The sequence below is a fragment of the Pinus tabuliformis genome, chromosome 8 (genome assembly GCF_031772625.1).
Source record: "Pinus tabuliformis cultivar Carrire ecotype Pingquan chromosome 8, CPIR1, whole genome shotgun sequence".
Lineage (NCBI taxonomy): Eukaryota > Viridiplantae > Streptophyta > Pinopsida > Pinales > Pinaceae > Pinus > Pinus tabuliformis.
Window position 1 is genome coordinate 1,566,729,104 of NC_142294.1, and position 21,143 is coordinate 1,566,750,246.

General features: G+C 40.9%; 1 protein-coding gene across 2 annotated transcripts in view; it reads right to left on the reverse strand.

Moving 5' to 3' along the window:
- The window catches only part of LOC149242002 (pentatricopeptide repeat-containing protein At5g67570, chloroplastic-like), a 274,597-nt gene that overhangs the window by 13,053 nt on the left and 240,401 nt on the right, over window positions 1-21,143 (reverse strand). For both annotated transcript variants that reach the window (XM_089374112.1, XM_089374113.1), the window contains exon 8: window positions 5,632-6,066. In XM_089374112.1, the coding sequence (XP_089230238.1) occupies window positions 5,632-6,066 (435 nt within the window). The remainder of the gene's footprint in view (window positions 1-5,631; window positions 6,067-21,143) is intronic.

The following is a 21,143-nucleotide window of genomic DNA, read 5'->3' on the forward strand; positions in this document are numbered from 1 at the left end:
AGGCAGAGATAGTGTCGAGAGGATTAGCGCAGCAACCGGGAAAGTTGACGCAGAGGGCAGAAGTTGGAATGGTCAGAACTATTGGGAACTATCGGAACTACCGGGAAAGCTGACGCAAAGGGCAGAAATCGGAATTGCCGGGAAAGCTAACGCAAAGGGCAGAAGCTGGAACTGCCAGGAACAACCGGAACTGTCGGGAACTACCGAACTGCTGGGAACTATCGGGAAAGTTGACACAGAGGGCAGAAGCCAGGAACTGCCGAGAATAGCTGGAATTGCCAAGAACTGCCGGGAAAGTTGACGTAGAGGGCAAAAGCCGGAACTGTCGGGAACTGTCGAAACTACCGGGAAAGCTGACGTAGAGGCAGAAGAGGTTGACACTGGGGTTTTTTCGTGGGGCAGATTGGAGCTGAGGAGCTGCCAGAGTGTTTATCCAAGGTTTCAGACGGAGCATCTGTCTCCGAAGGAGAGGTACTACCGCTAAGATTTTTCTTTGTTGGGTGAGCCAGATTTGGCGCCCAGATTGTATTATGAAACTGCTTAATAAATCAAACACTCAGATAGCTGCACCGGTTTTCCCACATTGGGTTTTTCCGAGGACATTAGTCCAAAAATAATGGTGCCATTTGTGTGCTTGTTTCTATTTCCTTCAGTTGATGATCTGTAATGTGTTGAGCATGTACTTGTGTTTATTTTCAGTATTTACATGGTAAATAACTTGTTAATTAATCAGAACAAGTAGGAAGGAATAAATCAGAAAGTACATGGAGGGTTTCTAACTGTTAGACTTAGAAACTTCAACATGGTATCAGAGTGTGGTTGTAGATCATAGGAGAACTGAGGACATCAGCGGAGCAGAGCAGCAACAGCAGAAAACAGTTGTCCCGAGTAACAAAAGTTGTTCCTAGCTGCAAAATAGCAAGGAAGGGGTGACGCAGTGCCTGCGTCATCAAGTTTGGGCCAAGAGGAGGCTGCGAGAGGCAAAGATAGGCTCACGCAGAGCCACGCAGAGGCCAGAAGGGCTACCGCAGTTGGCTTAGGGAGCTAGTTTTCTGGTGCTGGGACTCCGCAGATCCTAGGAGCTCTCACCTTCAGGTTGCTAGGGTTTAGGAGGTTGTGGATAAGTTACAGAGTGGAGCTGGTGGGGTACTGTTGTCAGAACAGTACCTCACAAGGCAAGGCCTAAGAGGAGGGATTTGCTACTGAGGGTTTCTAGCTGAGAAATCCGAATCAGTGGTGCGGTTGCACAGATGATCAGAGTAGGGGGCATCTCGACATCGGCAGAAGGATTTCTAGGAGGGAAATCGAGGCTCAAAGGGAGTCACATCGAGAACCTCCATGAGAGAAGTAGAAGAGCAGTGTAATGGCACTACACGGAGTAAGAGACCAGGACAGACTAGATGGAGCCTCAAACTTCGTAGTCTGGAAGGCCAGAATCTTATCTGTACTTGACATAAATCATGTCAAGCACTTCGCCTTGAAGACGATAGCGGTCCTGTTGACCCAGCTGACAATGATAGGTATGAGGAACCAATGGAGAGGGGCAAGAGTATCATTCTTGATGGGGTCAAAGATCATATAGTACCACATATTGCTAAGAAGAATATGGCATGGGAGATGTGGGAGGCCCTGACCAAGTTGTATCAGCATACTTCCATGCAAAGGAAGATGCTCCTAGAAAATCAGCTGCGGTCATACCAGATGTAGAAGGGAGAACAGATCGACAACTTCCTCGGTCGATTGAAGGAGATCCCAGATCAGCTGACTTCCATATGGGCCACACCAGATCCAGAGTTGATGGTGAGAACAACCCTGAATGCAGTCTCATAAAACTGGGAGGTTTTTGTCCAGAGCATACTGGGCAAGGCGACCCTTCAAGATTAAGAGGAAATGTGGGCGGCTCTTCGCTAAGAAGAGATCAGGAGGGTGACCGAGATAGGAAGCAGCAGCAAGAGGATTAGAATCAAGAAGGAGGAGGAGGAGGATGTTGCCCTAGCATCTGAGGGAAAGCAAGAGAAACAAAAGAAGAAGGACCTCTCCAAGGTCAAATGATTCCACTGTGGGGAGCTGGGTCATTATGCGACCCAATGTCCAAGGAAGAAGAGTAAGGGAGAGGCCTCTGAGACCAAGGCAGTGCCAACAAGGACAGAGAAGGAAGTGGAGACAGACGATGACTGTGACATGACTGCGCACACACCACTTGAGCAAAAGTGGGGAGACATCTAGCTGTAGTCAGGCAGACTACATGCAATGAGGGGCAGGATCCTCGAGGTACCTAGCCTCTTGGACTAGACCTTGCTACAGGAGCCTCGAAGAGGAGTAGCAATATTGGCAATGTCAGTAGAGACAAATGCGGATGGAGCGACAGAGGGAGCTACAGTGCAGGATTCCCAGGATAGCGCAAGGCTAGCAGGCTGCAACAGTGCGAGAAGCACAGGAGTGTTGCACCAGTGCAAGATTGGACAGAGGTGTGCAACGGTGCGAGATGCATGGAGTTGTTGCAGCAGCGTAGAAGTCAGAGAGGGAGCACTTATCAGTGACAAAGGGAGCTTCAGCATCAAGAGTGTTTCTAGGTTGACGGAGATGTCAGAGTTGGGAGATTCAGTTACTTACTTCTCAGTAGCTGAGTTGCAGTGCAGCAGTTAGCAGTGGTAGTGCTATGGGCAGCACAATGCAACGTGATGAGAGGGGTTGCAGTGCAGATGCAGTAGTGGCAGTGGCAGGGCCATGGGTAGCAGCACGGATGCAGAGGGAGTTGCAGTACAGATGCAACAATGGTAGTGGAAGAGCCATGGGTAGCAGTACAGGATGCAACAATTCAGAGGATGTTGGGTAGCAGGCCTAGCATCAGCACAAGGACCGATGCCGAATGATCAGAGTGATGCTCAGTGAGGAGTATTACTAGAGCACAATCCTCGCTAAGAGGGAGTGTTGATTGAGGGTAGCATCAAATGTGCTCTAGTCATGAAAATTGGTGGAGAGGCTAAGGCAAATGCGATCTCCAATACCCAGAAAGGGTTTGGGCAAATTCTAAACAGTTTGGGAGATATTAAAACAATCAATATTTTTAATGGAGTCCCTAAGTCTAAACTTAGGGAAATTAAAATATTAATGTGAATTAATATAAAATTGTGTTAGAATGGTCGAAAAGTCATGGATCAAGCCAGCTCTAATCTTAGTCATTGATTAGGGACTTAATCTCGGTCGTTGATTTGTAAACGAGAAAAGTATAAGAGGAGGCTTGAGGGTCACTTGGAGAACACACCAAGAGATCAGGATTTCAACTTTTTGGCACTGGGATTGCTGAGAAAGTTGAGAGAGTGATCTGGAGTTGCAACTAAGGGGCAGTGAATACAGAAGCAGAGAGGTAGAGATAGTGTCGGGGGGATCAGCACAGCAGCTGAGAAAGCTGACATAGAGGGCAAAAGGTGGAACTGCTGGGGACTGCTGAGAAAGCTGACATAGAGGGTAGAAGCCGGAACTGTCGGGAACATTCGGAACTACTGAGAATTGTCGAAATTGTTGGGAAAGCTGACACAGAGGGCAGAAGCCGAAACTGCCGGTAACAACTGGAACTGCCGGAACTGCCAAGAAAGCTGACGCAGAGGGCAGAAGAGGCTGACACTAGGGTTCTTTTGTAGGGCAGATTGGAGCTGAGGAGTTGCTAGAGTGTTTATTAGGGGTTTCAACCGGAGCATCAGTCTCCGAAGGAGAGGTACTACTGCCAAGATTTTTCTCTATTGGGTGAGCTGGATGTGGCACCCAAATTGTATTCTAAAACTGCTTAATAAATCAAACCCTCAGATAGCTGCACCGGTTTTCCTGCATTGGGTTTTTCCAGGGACATTAGTCCAAAAATAACGGTGTCATTTGTGTGCTTGTTTCTGTTTCCTTCAGTTGGTGATCTGTAATGTGTTGAGCATGTACTTGTGTTTATTTTCAATATTTACATGGTAAATAACTTGTTAATTAATCAAAACAAGTAGGAAGGAATAAAAGGAATAAATCCAAAAGTACATGGAGGGTTTCTAACTGTTAGACTTAGAAACTTCAACACTTTGTGTCACCCTCACTGTGGTTCACTTGCCTCTGCAAATGCACTCACCGGAACTAGAATCCTTCCTCTGGCTTCACTATCCCTGCCCCTCTCTCACTACTTCAATCTCACTGGCCCTCTCTCCAACAACCGACTGTTGCTACTCTGGAAATCGATCTGCTCATGAAATCGAATTGCTCAAGTGATTTCTCCAAGCCCCATCGACTTCTTCTTATAATCCTCTATTGAGACTTCAACAACCAAGATTAGATCTTAATCGATGGCTAGGACTAACTTGAAGTCGATCTATGCGAGTTTCTAGAACAATCACACCTTAACTTAATTAATTCTGATTAATTAGTCATATTCCTTAAGTTTAGACTTGAGAAATATTTAAAATCTGACTAATAATCTAATTAAGTCATTTCTAGGCAGAATTTCCATAAACAATTTTTGGGTTTTGGAGACCTCATGCATTCTAGCCTCTCCACGAAATTTCAAGGCTAGAACACATCCGATGCTACAAAGACTAACACCCCCTAGTCCCATGCTTAAAAATGCATATTTATAGAAAGGGACTGAGCAAATAATGATTAAAAGGATTTCCAAGTTGAGGATCCAGCAAGGTTGCTTGGATCTTAGCAACAATGTAAATCTGATCAGCAAGAGGTCCAAAAGCAGAATAACTAGTTTCAATAGATTTTAAAACATTTGCAACTAGCTAAATTAGTTCTGATAATCCAGTAGCATATTTTTTCCAAATATGCTAGTTACAAATAGAAAGACCTGTGTGAGTTTCGTGATGGTCCTTTTAGTTGGTTGCATGGGAAGGTATACAATTTATGGAGATGCACAGAGGTAGGATTATTAACGAAAATAATTCTCAGTACATCATTGTTGGTGAGGCATAGCAAGTTAATAAAGCATAAAAGAATCCCATATTTGGCATGTTGAGTCCTTTATTACAGCCTTGAAAGTAAATGGGATAGTATATTTATTGATCTTGTGGCATGCTTGCCCATGCCATTGAAAATTATCCTCCTCTACTCTGTAAGGGTGATGGCTACGGTTGAAAATTGGTTTCTTTAGTTTCTGAGTGCTATTAATACCCAAGAATTGCACAAACGATTTTGATGCTAAGACAGGTCACCTTAGGAGATATTTATTTGCAACACTGGGTACAAAGGTGGAAGACATTAGTGAATAAAATAGATGACAAGGAAATGTTAACAGTCCATGTAGCAAAATTCATGAGAGAGACTTTCATTTGTGGTGTTTGCTTATTACAGAGGTAAGCATTTGATCACATATGACTACATTTAGAGCTAGGAATAATTTTGACTCTTTCATTTTCTTGCAGTTAAAGTCTTACAAAAATAATTCAATGGATGGCAGTGCATTGGGAAATTGCATGATGCACCACACAAAATTAATGGACAGAACTCATGACCTCCTAGAGATTTGATTGCCTTACATGTCTGTTTTGGGTGAGAGTTCAAATAGTTCCTACTGTCTAGATAAGTGCAGTCCTATGGATGCAGCTGTCATTATTTATATATCATGCCCATGTTCTAAAAGGTTTTGAAGAAAAGCACCTTTCCAGCTCTGGAAGCTGCAACTATCAGCCATGCATGTTGACTCTGATCAATTGAGTAACCTCGAAGAACCATCTGCTTGTATACATTTTCCAAATAATCCCATTCATGCGCCACAGTACATGCCTCCAACATTAAATTGTATGTGAAGACATCTGGACTAACCCTGGAATCACCGCTGCCAGGATTTTGAAGACCCATTCTCCCCTTCTTAATTCCCTCAAACAACAGTCTGGCTTCTTCAAACATATTATTTTGTCCATAAACTTTTATCATAGAATTGATGGTGCCGATATTTGGGGCACAGAATTCCCGCATATACTGGAAAATAGATACACAGTCATGTATATGCCCAGATGCTGCACATGACTGAATGAGGCCAGTGAAAGTTACAGCTAGTGGTTTACTAGAAGGGCACTTACATAACTTCTCAACCTGCATACCAGAAATGCCAGTTGACAATGAGTAACCACCATAGAATTGCAACACACTAATGGTTATATAAACCAGAACAATAAGACTTCACAAGTTCCAACAAAACTGATTAAACCATCGCAAAACTACTTGTGAAAAAACAGAGTAGAGTAATAAAACAATGAAACATGTGTAGCGTTTCTTAAAAAGCTGTTAAAAGATTTAAAAGAATTATTTACAAAAACATATCAGTCAAGTGTTGATTTTTCATAAGAGGAATTGATCTTCTAATCTGATAATTACTTTCCAATAATTTCCTAAACAAGTCAGCTTATGTCACATCATCATTAAGCAATTGTACATAGAAAATCTCAACAGTAACGCAATAATGTCAATAGGATCATAAAGAGAGCCAAGCACAAAAGAGACACAATTGTACCCTGGGAAAACACAAACATGGGAAAAACCCAGCAACCTTTTCTTAGGAGAAATTGTTCAATTCAACAAAATACAATCTGATATATTTCAAGTCAAACTTGGTCACTCAGACCAACAATCTAGCATAGGTCAAACCTGGTCAAACAGGTTGAAACTCAGCCTCCTGCAACTGCCCAGAAACATCAGTAAACCTCAGTAAGGCCGAAATTCGGCCTCCTATAACAGCCCAGAACCTTTGGTCAAACTGCACAGAAACAGGTCGGTCAATCTGCAGTCAAACTGCCCAGTAAGAGGTTGGTCAACCTGCAGTTAAACTGCCCATAAATTCAGTTAAACAGACCTCAGAAAAACTGTCAATGCTGGTCAATGCAGGTCAAAGCTTCAGAATTCTTCCTCCTTAACTCGCATGTGTGAACAAAAGAATAGAAGATGTTATGTGATGGAACACACAAATTTAGCTATTGACAGCCATGATAAATATTTTATTAATAAATGAATAGATGATGTTTACATTTTGTGAGAGGCCTTGGCTATATACTGCCTTGGGTGCCTCTTGGTGAATGGGCATGATCTTTGATCATGCCCTTTGCCTAATAAACTATAAACTAACTAATTTTTTATATAACATTGCCTTCCTCTCAAAAGAATGCTTTGTCCTCAAAGCATACGTAACGATGGATGTTGTTGACGAAACGCTTCAGTCTCCCAAGAAGCTTCTTCTTCTGGTAAGTCCTTCCACTTGATCAAGTATTCCTTGATTGCACGAGATCGAAGCTTCCTTTCTCTGGTAGATAAGATACCTTCTGGTTCTAAAATGACCCTTCCTTCATCATCTAGGGATGGAAGCGTTGTTTGCGCTGATTGATGGTCACCCAATGCCCTTTTAAGGCAGGAGACATGCAAGACATTGTGAACACAACTTTTCTCTGGAAGGCTTAAACTATATGTAACTTGGCTGATCTTTTTATTGATTTGATATGGTCTGTAGAACTTCGGTGCCAATTTATTTTTTCCTTTTTGTTTCAAGGACAACTATTTGTATGGCTGGAGCTTGACAAATACCCATTCTCCGACTTCAAATTCTCTTTCGGTTTTGTTTCAGTCTGCTTGTTGCTTCATACGGTTCCTTGCATTATTCAAGTTTTCTTTTAGGGTTTGGACGATTTTTTGGGTTTCTTCTAGTTGGTTTTTAACAGCAGGTAGATTTGTCTGGACGGTAGCTAGATCCTTCCACTTTGGGGGTTCATATCCATACAAATCTTGGAATGGCGTCATTTTTGTTGACGTATGATAAGTAGAATTATACCACCACTCAGCAAGATGCAACCATTGAGCCCACTTATTTTATTTTTCTGTAGCATAACAACGTAGGTAGGCTTCCAAACATTTATTGACAACCTCTGTTTGTCCATCTGTTTGAGGGTGATAAGCGGAACTCATATTTAGGTAGGTTCCTATGTGGTTGAACAATTCCTAGAAATTACCCCTGAATTTGGCATCTCTATCACTCACAATGACTTTCTGAAAACCGTGTCATTTATATATATTTTTGAAAAAAGTTTTAGCGATTTGTTTAGCTAAGTCTGATTTCTTTATTTCCATAAAGTGAACATATTTGGTGAGTCTGTCGACCACTATGAAAATCTTGTCCTTGCCTTCAAATATGAGTAATCCTTCAATAAAGTCCACTGATATTTCTTCCCATTTCTGATTCGGAATGTTTAAGGGGTGAAGTAATCCAGGTGTCATAATATTTTCACTTTTATTTCTTTGACATGTGTCACATTTTGCTACATACTTCTGAATATCATGACTCATCCCCTTCCAAAAGAATGATTGACGTGCATTGTAGTAAGTTTTAAAGAATCCTACATGTTCGGCTGACAGTGAATCATTTGACTCCTTGAGTATCTTGGATTTAGACTTGGAGTTTGCATTCAGATAGATTCTTCTTTTGTACCATAGAATATCATTCTTCCATTCAAATTTTGAGTTGTCTGGAAGGTTATTGATTATCGCAGTTATTTCTGGATCCTTGGCATACTCACTTCGAATCTCATTAAGCCATTTAGGAACAACAACCAAGACTGCAAGTAGTGTTGGTTCTTCATCTTTCCTAGACAGGGCATCTGCTACTACATTGTCTTTTCCCCCTTTATGTAGTACCTCCATGTCAAAGGCGGCAATCTTTTCAATCCATTTTTGTTGTTCTTCGGAAAGTGTTTTTTGTTGAAGGACACTGGAGACTGTTATGGTCCGTTCGAATGGAGAACTTACTTCCCAAAAGATATTGCCTCCACTTAGCTAGTGCATGCATAATAGCGAGCATTTCCTTGTTGTATTGGATGCCCTTCTTGCATTAGCATTGCGCCTATACCGAATCCGAAAGCATCACACTCGATGATAAATGGTTTAGAGAAATTTGGAGTTGCCAATACTGGGGCATTAGACATAACTTCCTTCAGTTCTTCAAAACACCTTCCTGCTTCCTCATCCCATTGAAATGAATTCTTCTTTAAAAGGTTTGTCAGAGGTGTAGTTATATGTGCATAATTTTTAATAAATCTTCGGTAATATCCAGTGAATCCTAAAAACCCTCTTAGCTTGGATACATTAACCGGTTTGGTCCATTCCTTTATAGCTTTGATTTTATTAGGGTCCACTTTTACGCCTTCATGGGATATAATCAATGTTTTAAAAACCACCCAATTTGAATCGGTAACCGGTCAAACAGCCCGGTTCACTAGCTCACCGGGTGAAACCGATAGAAAAACCCGGTTTGACCCCTCCCTTCGCCAGAAAAATGGAAAAAACGGTCATAACCAGCTGGTTTAGGATGGAACCGACCGCTTTATGGTCAAACCGGTCGGTTCCATCATAAACCGGTCGGTTTATTGCCAGGGCAAACATAAACCCCACAAAATACATTTTTTGAGTTTTGAATCTGCTTTGAGGGAAATTTGGGGTTGTTTCCTCCAAATATAGTCCCTCCAAGAAAAACATGCCTACCCTCTCATTTTCCTGACACATCTCAACCCTAGCAATGTTGGCAATTAATGGTACTGTTAAATTGTTAAAGTAAAAATGACATTTCCTTTAATTTTTATTTTCATCCTTTGACTTAAATTTTTAACACTACCATGAAATGACTCAAGATGTTTGAGAGTGGTTTCGACCTCATTGGATTTCATATGGAGAAACTAGAATTTTAGATTTCACTCAAAATTCAACAGACTTAATGGTTTTCAGGATTTCATAGTTTGAGGGTTTGCAATGTTTCCATTTGATTCTATTGATTGGCATTTGATCAAGAGCATGAAGCCCTTTAAGAACCTTGACATTGGTGGCATTGATTGTTGAACTTTGTTGATGTTGGTGGCATTGATTGTTGAACTTTGTTGATGTTGGTGGTATTGATTGTTGAACTCCTCTACCATGTCCTTAACAAGAATGCACTCTTCACTCAAAGGAAAACAACTGGTTAGGCACGCTGATATTTTTCTATCACATTATAAGGTTGAGGAGATGAACCCTTTACTCAAACCAAAATCATTGGTTAGGCATGTTAAACCTTTACAATTTCTATCATGTTATAAGGTTGAGCAATCCAAGTCTAAAGACTTTGAGCTAGATGATGTTTATGTATCTCTTGTTGATGATGTTTATGTATTTCAAGTAGCATTGAATTAATGATGAGTTTCATGAGTGATCATGTTGATCAGTGATTTGTAGTTTTGATGTCTATTCTTGCTACTACTACTAAAGTTGTAGAGGAGTTTTAGGAGTCCTCAAACTTTGAGCCATATTATTTATGTAGCTCATATTGATGATCTCTTGTCTAGTAGTGGTGATGAGTTTGATCATGATGAGGAGTGATCATGTTGTTGATCACTGATATGTAGACTTGTAGTAGGTCAGTGACCCCATAGCTTAGAGCATTGTTTTTGGACTCTAGAGGCCATTTAGAGCCTCATTGATTATGTATTTTGTTGCAGATATGTATTGCACTCGATGCCATTTTGATATATTCACCTTTACATGGTATATAGATGAGCAAACCTTGCATATTTTGTTTCTATTGGATTGGAATCATGGTTTTAAATCTTAAAAATAGTTTCTTTTCTTTAAAAATTAATTATTTAATGTATTTTTTAAAAACCAGTTCATTTATACCTGACCAGTCCCGGTTCGAAACCCACTTCATTAGGTGGACTGGTCCGGTTATCGGTTCTAGTTTTTAAAACATTGGATATAATGTGTCCGAGGTATTATACTTCTTCCTTCCCAAAGCTGCATTTGGAATTTTTTGCGTAGAACTGATGCTCTTTCAGTAGTGTAAGAACTTTATCCAGATGTTGTAAGTGCTCCTTCCAAGTTTTACTATGAATTAAAATATCATCAAAGAATACTAATACAAACTTCCTAAGATATGGACGAAATAATTCATTCATAGTGGCTTGGAACGTTGTTGGTGCATTCGTTAACCCAAACGACATTACTTTAAATTCATAGTGACCTTCGTGTGTTCAAAATGTTGTTTTTGGTATGTCTTCCAACCTGATTTTGATTTGGTAATAGCCCGACCTTAAGTCCAATTTTGAGAAGTATTTTGCGCCATGTAGTTCAACCAACATTTCATCGATAAAGGGAATTGGGAATTTGTTTTTAATCGTTATTTTGTTTAATCCTCTATAGTCAATGATAGCGTGAATGAACCATCCTTCTTCCTTACCAATACCACTGGAGCAGCATACAGACTTTTACTTTTCGAGATGATCACACACTTTAAAAAGGTCTTGGATTAATCTCTCAATTTTCGTCTTTCAGTGATGTGGATATCGATACGACTTGATGTTGACGAGGTCTAACCCTGCTTTGACTTCTATTGTATGCTCAATTTCCCTGTTAGGAGGCATTTTCATAGGTAGGTCTTGAAATACCTTTTCATGCTTCTGAATTAGATCTTGTACCTCTGGTGACTCTTCGTTGATCATATTTGCAGATAACATTTCTAATTGGTGACATTGTACTACATAAGTTGGTGCTCCTTTTCGAATCATCTTCATCATCTGAGATGATGATACGATTTGATTCTCCGGTGCTTGGAATCCATATAATTTGTACCTTTGCCCTCCCTAGTTAAATCTTATGAACTGTACTTGATGGCTGGCAGCATAAGTGCCTAGAGTTTGTAGCCATTGGATACCTAAGAGCACATCTACTCCCCCTAATGGTACAATGAAGAACGGGGATTTTAAATTAAAGTCTTGTATCTACAATATAACCTTATGGCATTTCCCTACCTTTTCAATCTTCTTATCGTCAGCTACCATCACCTTCATGTTCGGTAAGGGAAATGAGAAAATGTTGAGTCTCTTTGCCACAGTTGCATCTAAAAAATTGTGGCTGCTACCAGAGTCGATGAGAACCACTATGTTGTTCTTCTTTATATGTCCTTTCACTTTTAGAGTCTGAGGTTGTGATATACCTGTCATAGCTGATAGTGACACTTGCGGAATACCTCCATCATCTAAAACTGGAGAGAATTCTGGGGTATCTTCTGTTTCTTCTATGTTGGAATCATCATTGTTTGAATCATTAGTTGCTTCACAGTTATATAGGTTCTTTGATTCTTTTCCTTTAGCACACCTATGTTTAGGGTCCCACTTCTCGCCACAACGTTTGCATTTGCCTTCTTTTATCCTTTGTATTTCCATGTTATATTTTTCGCCTTCACGACGATGTGGTGGAACATATCTTGTATTATTTGTATCCACAGACTGGGGCATTCTTCATCTTGAATATACTTTTTCCAGTTTTGACCACAGTATCTGTTCAAATTTCTTTTCAATAGTTTTTGCTTTTCGTCTTGCTACTTCTATTGATGTAATGTCATGAAGCTCAAGTTCTACTTGTAGATGAGTTTTAAGTCCGGAGATGTATGATTGAATTAGACGAGATTCTGATAACCCGGGTACTCGTGTTGCTAAGGTCTCCCATTCTCGAGTGTACTCATCCACACTTCCTTTTTGTCGTAATTTGATGAGTGTTGAAAATAACTCTTCTTCCTTTACACCTTGGAATCTTTTAAAGAATGCATCCTTAAATTTTCTCCAACTGATGGTGATTGTCGTCTTCTTCCACCACATATACAAATTATATGCTTCTCCTTCCATTTTCATGGAAGCGTGCCTAGTATTTTCATCATCATTGTTGATGTCGTAAAGCTCGAAGTGTTCTTCTGCTTTATTCAACCACGCAACGCTGCATTTTTCATTCCCATCGAATTTGGGCAGCTTGATTTTTGCCTTTCGTTGATACGTTGCTAATGGTGGAGCAAAAAGAGGGTGTTGATTGGTGAATGTATCACAGAGTTGCTTATTTGAAAAAGTCGCGTTACTATTTCCTTGATGGGGAGTGGCTAATTTTTTTGGAGATTCCGCTTTTTCGTGAGAATCTGCCAACTTTGTTGAATCTGATGAATTGTGCTCTTGATTTCCTCCATCGTCTTGGAGTAGTTGTTCGGGTGTAATGATCCGGATTTAAACAGGAACGCAATAGATTACAGAGATAACCATAAATACAGAGATGCGATAACCATAAATACAGAGATGCAGCGGAAATAATACTTCATTTCATTACTGTAAAATACTGAAATATGCTTACAAACAGAAATGGAAAGAAGCCAGCTAGGGCGATGGTAGCTTATCTCTGAGAAGAGATGTGGCGGCTACATGCCTCTGAACTGTTCCGAACTGTATTACAATGAGGCTCGAAGGCCTATTTATTGTTGAGAAACAATGGAAAACCCTTCACATACCGCAACCTAACCCTAGAAGATGAAACGCCAAATTGTGGGCCCCGTTTGGGTAAATTGGTACATCAATTTCCCGGGGTCGTAACTTTGGCATACGATCTCCGTTTGACGCGTACGATAGCTCGTTAGAAAGATCTATCCGAGTACTACCACTTTGGGAGGCAACATAGGGCTCGGTCGCCCCAGAATTCCAAAAAAACGTCGTTTAGGGCCTCAAAACGGCTCCGGAAGTTCAGGACCCGAAAAACTGCTAAAAATAGTAAACTGTGCTACAATTAAGGAAACTGAAAAGACTGAAAGAGACAGTTGTGGGGGTCCAAATGGGTTGGTGGGTGGCCACCAACATCCACCTGGATCATTCCTCCCCCCTTAGGAAGCAATGGTCCCCATTGCGTTGAGTTCCTCCATCTGCTGAACTTGTGATGCAATCTCTGATGTGTCCAGTGATGGTGGGAAGCATGGTCGACGGTGGTCCACATTGAACATTTGGTGCAGGCGAAGGAATGGAGGAATGATGTGCTCCAAAGCATTGTTCCCCATAGCCTTGGTACTGCTGTAAGGACCATGCCGGAGTGATCTGAGCTTCTGATGGGTTCTGGTAAGGCGTTCTTTCTGTTGATGCAACCAGACTTTGTTGCCCACCTGAAACTTGTTTGGTACCCATGTGGGTGAGGAGAAGTTGTTCCTGTGTTTTGTCATGACCGTATCCCTTTGTTGCTGCTGCTGCATGGAGGAACCCTTTACAGGGGTCATGGATGTAGCAACAATCTTCCCCTTATTTTGGGAGTGAACCAGACAGATGAATTTCCTGGTCTGTGATATGAGCTTGCTACCTTTCTTGGTAGTGATCAAGGATGTGGCAGTAGGTGGGGCTACCTCTGGTATCCTGTATAATGAATTATTCAAAGAAATAATGACAGCGCGAGGCCTTGACTCATACACAGCATGTCGCCTCCACAAGTATGGTTGGCCTAATAATACATCGCAAACATCCAGAGGTGTAACATCACACAATACCTCGTCTGTGAAGGGCTTGATGCTGTAGGGAAGGCGGCACTATTGGCGAACTTTCAGATCTCGTCCTTCATGAAGCCACCCGATACTGTATGGCTGCGGGTGTGGTGTAGTCGGTAGGCCCAACCGCTTCACGACCTCTGCTGAAACCAGGTTCTTTTGGCTACCGCTGTCGACAATGAATCGCAGCGGTGAACCCTTCACCCACATCTGTGAGTGGAAAAGACGCTCCCCCTCCTCTGGATCTTCGGGCTCATTTTTCTTGATCTTTGCGGTGGCAACAGTGGCACTGGGATCCGCATCAATGATCTGCTTCCCTTTGCCATTCCCCTTGTCGGGTTCTGGCTCAGGGTCGGAACATGCATCTGATTCGGAAGCCTTCAACTCAGCCACCAACGACTGCTTGGTCCGACACTCACTTGTGTTATGAGTGGGACTCTTGTGGAACTCACACCACTTTCCTGTGTCCTTCTTCGGCTTCGTGGTGTTGTTCTTTTCTTGCGGCTTCGACGGGTTGTCTTGGGTCACCCCGCCTTGGCTTTGTCCTTTGGGCTTCGGATTTGCAGATCCAAAGTCTCGCTTCTTCTGTTTGAACTTTTGTTCGACTTTGACAGCGTATCGGTATGCTGTGCCGAGTGAGGAGATGTTCAAGAACCCCATCTCTTCCTGGATGTATTTGTGTAGGCAACCGCGGTATTTGAGTACCAGATGCAGCTCATAATCTTTGATACCCAACTGTGTGCGAAGGGTATGAAAAATGTTTGTGAACTCGGGCACATCTTGGTCTCGTCCCTGCCGCAGTGTGGTCCATTTGATGTACTTGTCCTCATAGCTTCCGACAGGGTAGTACTGCTCTTTGATGGCATCCCGGAAGTCATTCCAAGTGGGTGCGGCTGAAAATAGTGAGCCTGTATTTTCATCCTTCTGCTCGCAGTAGGTTTCCCACCAGTCCTTGACGTGGGGGGCTGCTTTGAGAAGAGCGAAAACAATCTTTTCCCGACTTGAAAATTCGTGAACAGAAAAATACCCATCTAGCAGATTTAACCATTTATCTACGGCATCTGCGTCTATTTGACCCTCGAAGATGGGGATATCAAAATTAACTTGTACCTTAAACGGTGTGGCGTTTCCAGAGTCGGTGTTGGAAGCCGATGCGTCGCCTCTGGGTAGCCGCTGAAGGATCTGCGCAAAGCTATCCATCATCGCGTTCCTTTGCCGCTCGAGTGCTTCTTCGAGCAAGATTTTGATAGGATCTCCTGCTCCCTCGTCTTTCTTCTCATCCGCCATGGGAGGCCGTCGGGATTTGCGAGGCTGGTCTTGCAAAGGTTCGACCAGTTCAAGCCCTAACTCCTTATATCCCGACCTCGTTGGGGACATGCAAAGAAAAACAGAGAAAAAGTAGACCGCTCTGATACCACTGATCCGGATTTAAACAGGAACGCAATAGATTACAGAGATAACCATAAATACAGAGATGCGATAACCATAAATACAGAGATGCAGCGGAAATAATACTTCATTTCATTACTGTAAAATACTGAAATATGCTTACAAACAGAAATGGAAAGAAGCCAGCTAGGGCGATGGTAGCTTATCTCTGAGAAGAGATGTGGCAGCTACATGCCTCTGAACTGTTCCGAACTGTATTACAATGAGGCTCGAAGGCCTATTTATTGTTGAGAAACAATGGAAAACCCTTCACATACCGCAACCTAACCCTAGAAGATGAAACGCCAAATTGTGGGCCCCGTTTGGGTAAATTGGTACATCAATTTCCCGGGGTCGTAACTTTGGCATACGATCTCCGTCTGACGCGTACGATAGCTCGTTAGAAAGATCTATCCGAGTATTACCACTTTGGGAGGCAACATAGGGCTCGATCGCCCCAGAATTCCAAAAAAACGTCGTTTAGGGCCTCAAAACGGCTCCGGAAGTTCAGGACCCGAAAAACTGCTAAAAATAGTAAACTGTGCTACAATTAAGGAAACTGAAAAGACTGAAAGAGACAGTTGTGGGGGTCCAAATGGGTTGGTGGGTGGCCACCAACATCCACCTGGATCATGTAACCTTCGGCCTTCCACACAAAGTGTTCAGCAATGCTATTGTCCGATTATGATTCATTTCGGATTGGATTTGGTTCTGCCCGAGCTGTAGTTCTATCTGATTTGACGTATCCTTAAGCTTCTTGATATCGTTAGAATGCCCGATAACCTTACTCTCGAGATTGACTAATTTTTTGTTAAAATCATCGAAGTGGGGCTAGTAATCCTATTCTCCAAGTTAACCAATTTTTTGCTGAAATTGGCCATTGACATCGACGACATTGAATGAGTTTGTGGGGGTGTATATTTGTCCGCCAACTTTTTAATTAATTATTATTATTTTTTAAATAATTAAATTTAATTAATTAATTTAAGTATATAACATATAGTTTTTTTTAATTAATCAATTTAATTTAACTAATTAATATCATATAACTATATTAAATTATAAACTTTTTATAGTTATACCCAACATACCAACGTGACCTTATATGATTGCATCCCTCGGGCTACTTGAATAAGCCAAGAGGTCAGTGAACATCGTTAGCATTGTCCGAGACCGATTCTTGACCAGAGAACAGATATGTTGGGGTCTAGTGCAAATGGAAGCCATGTCTTGTGTAGTCAGCGATGTGGAGGATCAGAAAAAGCTAATTGGACAGCAGATGACAGGGATGGACACGGACGACGGATGACGGGGATGGACACGGACGGCGGATGAAAGACGAACGCATAGATTGCAGGTGGTGGACGTTGTTGATTGGTGCAGAGGGCAGATGAAAGAATGGATGCGGAAGGCTTCGACGAAAACATGAATGATGGCAGGCAATGGGGCAGCGGACTTGTGACAGCGGCTGGTACGCGGATGCTGCAAACAACGACTGATGCAGCGTAACACGTGACGACAGCGAAGGCAACGATCTACTCACTCTGATACCAGATGGAACACACGAATTTAGCTATTGACAGCCATGATAAATATTTTATTAATAAATGGATAGATGATGTTTACATTTTGTGAGAGGCCCTGGCTATATACTGCCTTGGGTGCCTCTTGGTGAACGGCCATGATCAAAGATCATGCCCTTTGCCTAATAAACTATAAACTAACTAATTTTTTATATAACATGTGACCTGCATTATGTCCAAGTGAGGAGATCAAATGCCAATATATATTGTTCTTGTGGTGCCTAAGAGGCAGGTCCTTTAGTAGGGCCGACCTTAACTCGAGCAATTTAATTCAAATTTTAAATTTTAATTTCCATCCTTTTCATGGACCGACTTGTAGCTAGGGAATACCTCCCGTAGCTACCCAAAAATCAACACTCCCTCTTAGCTAGGGAGGTATTCACGTTGACTTCCTCAAATGTCCACTTTCCTAAAAATTTCTCCATCCCAAGAAAAGATTGAATGAGCCCGCTATGTTACTGTATCCATCCACTTCATGTTCTATTCCAGAACCATGTGGACAACATCTTGCATCAGCGTCATGCAAAGGAGCTATTTACCCACTAGTCAAATACCCTTTGCAAAGGATCCAATCATCCACTAGCCAAATACCCTTTGGCAATATGGTCATGTTGATAAATGTAACTAGTGTTAGTCTTCATAATTGTATGTCAAAACGAATAAAAAATAATTTTTATTGTAAAATAAATTGACTCATTAAAGCATGGGTGCCATGCTTGGGTCAATGGCCAATAGGTCAAAAGCACCCATTGTGTGCTATAAATTTATTTGTATTATGTCAAAAGTCAAAGTCATAATGTAAAATTCCCTTCATGGGCACCTTAAGTCAAAGAAGAAAAAAAAAATTGTGACTCCTCCACTAAGTCAGCTCCCTCTCCTATATGTTGGCCTGCCCTACTCCTTCAAGTTGGCCTCAGAACAATTGCCAAGTCAGCCTAAGAACAATTGACAATTTGGCCTCAAAAAGGAGTCTCGAACAGCTATAAATAGCCATGCATTCGACCTACTGAAGTAGCATTAGCAAGGTATTCGATCTCAATTATAAGAAGCAGAAAAGAGTGAAGAGGCTTTGTTAAAGAAGGAAAACTAGAGTGAGGAAAGAAGTAACCTTAGACAAGTAAAGGAAGCCGACGAATCAAACTCTCTTTGTCACACATGAGGGTTGGGGACTGATTTGTTGCAAGACGAAGATCAGAAATTGCAGACGTTGCAAGAAGGGCTGAAAAACTAATTGGAATGATGATAGTTTTCATGAAACACTAACTTGGTGGATGGAGTGAGTCTATGTCTTTGGTCAAAAGGTCTTGGTTGTCTCAATCTGATTGATTAGTGGAAGAGTTTGACTGGTTTTTCCCTTTCATAGGGGTTTTACCTTGACTGAGTGCCTATATCTGGTGTATATTTGTATTTCATGCTTTGGTAGTTGTTTGATGATCAAAAAGATAATAATAACAAGAAGAAGAAGAACTTAATATGAAGATCACAAGCATCTATCAAAGTTAAAGAGAAATCAAATTTAAATACTCCAACTAAGCTGCCCTAGATTTCTCAACATGGTATCAGAGCTAGGGCTTTGAAGAAAGGGCAGAAAAGAAGATCTATTTGACTCCTTTTTATATCAAGAAGGACATCCATCTAGGACCGAGCTCCTAGAAGAAGTAAATCAGAGTTTTGGGAAATATAAATTAGCCCTAACCACTGTAATATCACCGCAAACCTATACAAGAAGATCAAAGGCATAAAATCTTTGTGTTTGGAGGACCGAAAGGTTAATTAAGCAGCCCAAGCAAGGCCAAGCAGCTTGATAAGGAGAGCGATGGTCTAGGATGACCTTACAAGGTCTAATATCCTCATCAAAAGGTCTGAAAATCTGTGCAACTTAGGAAATCTTAAATCTTCGGAAAGAGACCTATTCTATATACTTGTATATAAAAGGAACCTGAGTCCAGATTGACTGAAGAGGCATTAGGCCTAGTCATCTTGCAGGCAATAGACTCAAGCAAAATCCAAGTTGTAGGCCTAATTGGAAGACTACAGCGATCTTGAAAGGAAGAAGCCGAGACGTCCTCTTATTCTGAGCATAAGTGCATTTCAAAAGATGTGAATTGAAGCCTCAACCACCAACAAAAAAGAACCGAGATTCCTACTTTAATTTTGCGCATGAAAGAGACCTAGATCGAATTGATTGGAGGCACATTAGGCCTATCCTGGAAGGGTAATCATCAAGCTACAATCACCATGTTCAACAAATAATTCATAGACCTATGAAATAACATAGAAGACAAGAACTTGTGGTATAGGATCCACAGAGTTGTGAAAGTTCTACAGGTACGAGATTGAGAACCACTATTCTGAGCATATATATACACAATCTGAGCCTTAAAAACAATGAGCCAACCTTGGAACCTTCTCTCTTGTCATTGAAAGTGTCAACAAGGATATCTCCTTGGAATTAGTGCAAGAAAAGTTTTGTTGGTGACAACCTATCATTGAAGTTTTCAAAGTTTGTCAGTGTCCTGATAATAGAAGACTTTAACGAATTGTTACATCTTGGGAAAGGGATATCGTTACGTCTATAGCAGTCAGTTCTTTGGGACCTGTGCATCAAAAATTTGTAAGCAGAAGAGAAGCAACATCCTAAAGCAATTTGAAGAGGAAGCAGTCTAAAGGCAGCCTTATCTCAAGTGTTGATCTTTCACCTTTATGTCTCAAGCATACAATATGTCTTCAGTTAAGCAAGGAGAACAATAAATTCATTAGATGACAAAGGTATGTAATTCTTGAGGTATGTAGTATGTACAACATGTTCATTTGTTAAGAATTGAATATCCTAGGGTTTAGTTGCTTGTATGATCCTAAGAGTTGAAAGAATGTATCTATGAATTGTAAACCCTAGATAGCACATATGTAATCCTCATCTGCTAATTTCCTCTTAGAAACCCTATCGCATAATGACTAGGGTTTGCAAGAAGTATGACAATCCTTGACAAGAATGAAACTGAATAATGTCAAACTCAAATCCCTTGGAATTCATTTTCTAAGAGGTAATGAAAAATCCTAGATAAATATTATGCTATTGTATTTGTATATTTTTGTGTTTGTCAAATAAATATTGCAGGTGTATATTAAAAATGGAGACTTGGTAAATCAAATTGGATTCTTGAGCACAAGTTGACTCATAAGGAAAATGAACCATGAAGATGCTATAACAATTCAAAGGGAGTTCTGCAATAAGGTAACGTTACAAGGTTCATAAAGGAAGAATCTCAAGGTATGCATAAGGTTTTGTAGCTAAACTTCTTCATTAAAAGGGTCTGATTTTTTTTTGAAATTTGCCTTGTATTACTAACTTTCTTATGTTTAGGGTTTTGAATCATAAAGATTCTTGTTAGGGTGATTAATCACTAGATTAAATCTACCCTTGTCATACTATCTCTTACCCTTCGTACATTTTGGTGAAACCCTAACCTTTTGGTGCTTAGGCTATGTTGACATTGATGATGAAACCCTAGTCTACTTAGGGTTTGTTGGTAAAGCCTAGAACATATAATGATATCCTACTCTCTTGATGATTAGGATTTTAGTAATGTTATGAAGAAACCCTAGGTTTTAGGGTTTGTCAATGACATATGATGAAATATTTTAGGGTTTAATGATTTAAGGTGTTGAAAAAATGTAACTAGGTTCGGTCTTCATAATGACATGTGTAATTGTGATTTTATGTAATTGATGTAAAGAAGAAAAATAAAATTATTTTTGTAATGCTTGTCTCATGGGTTTCATGAGCAAGGAATTTTATTTTTAGTAATGGCTCTTGT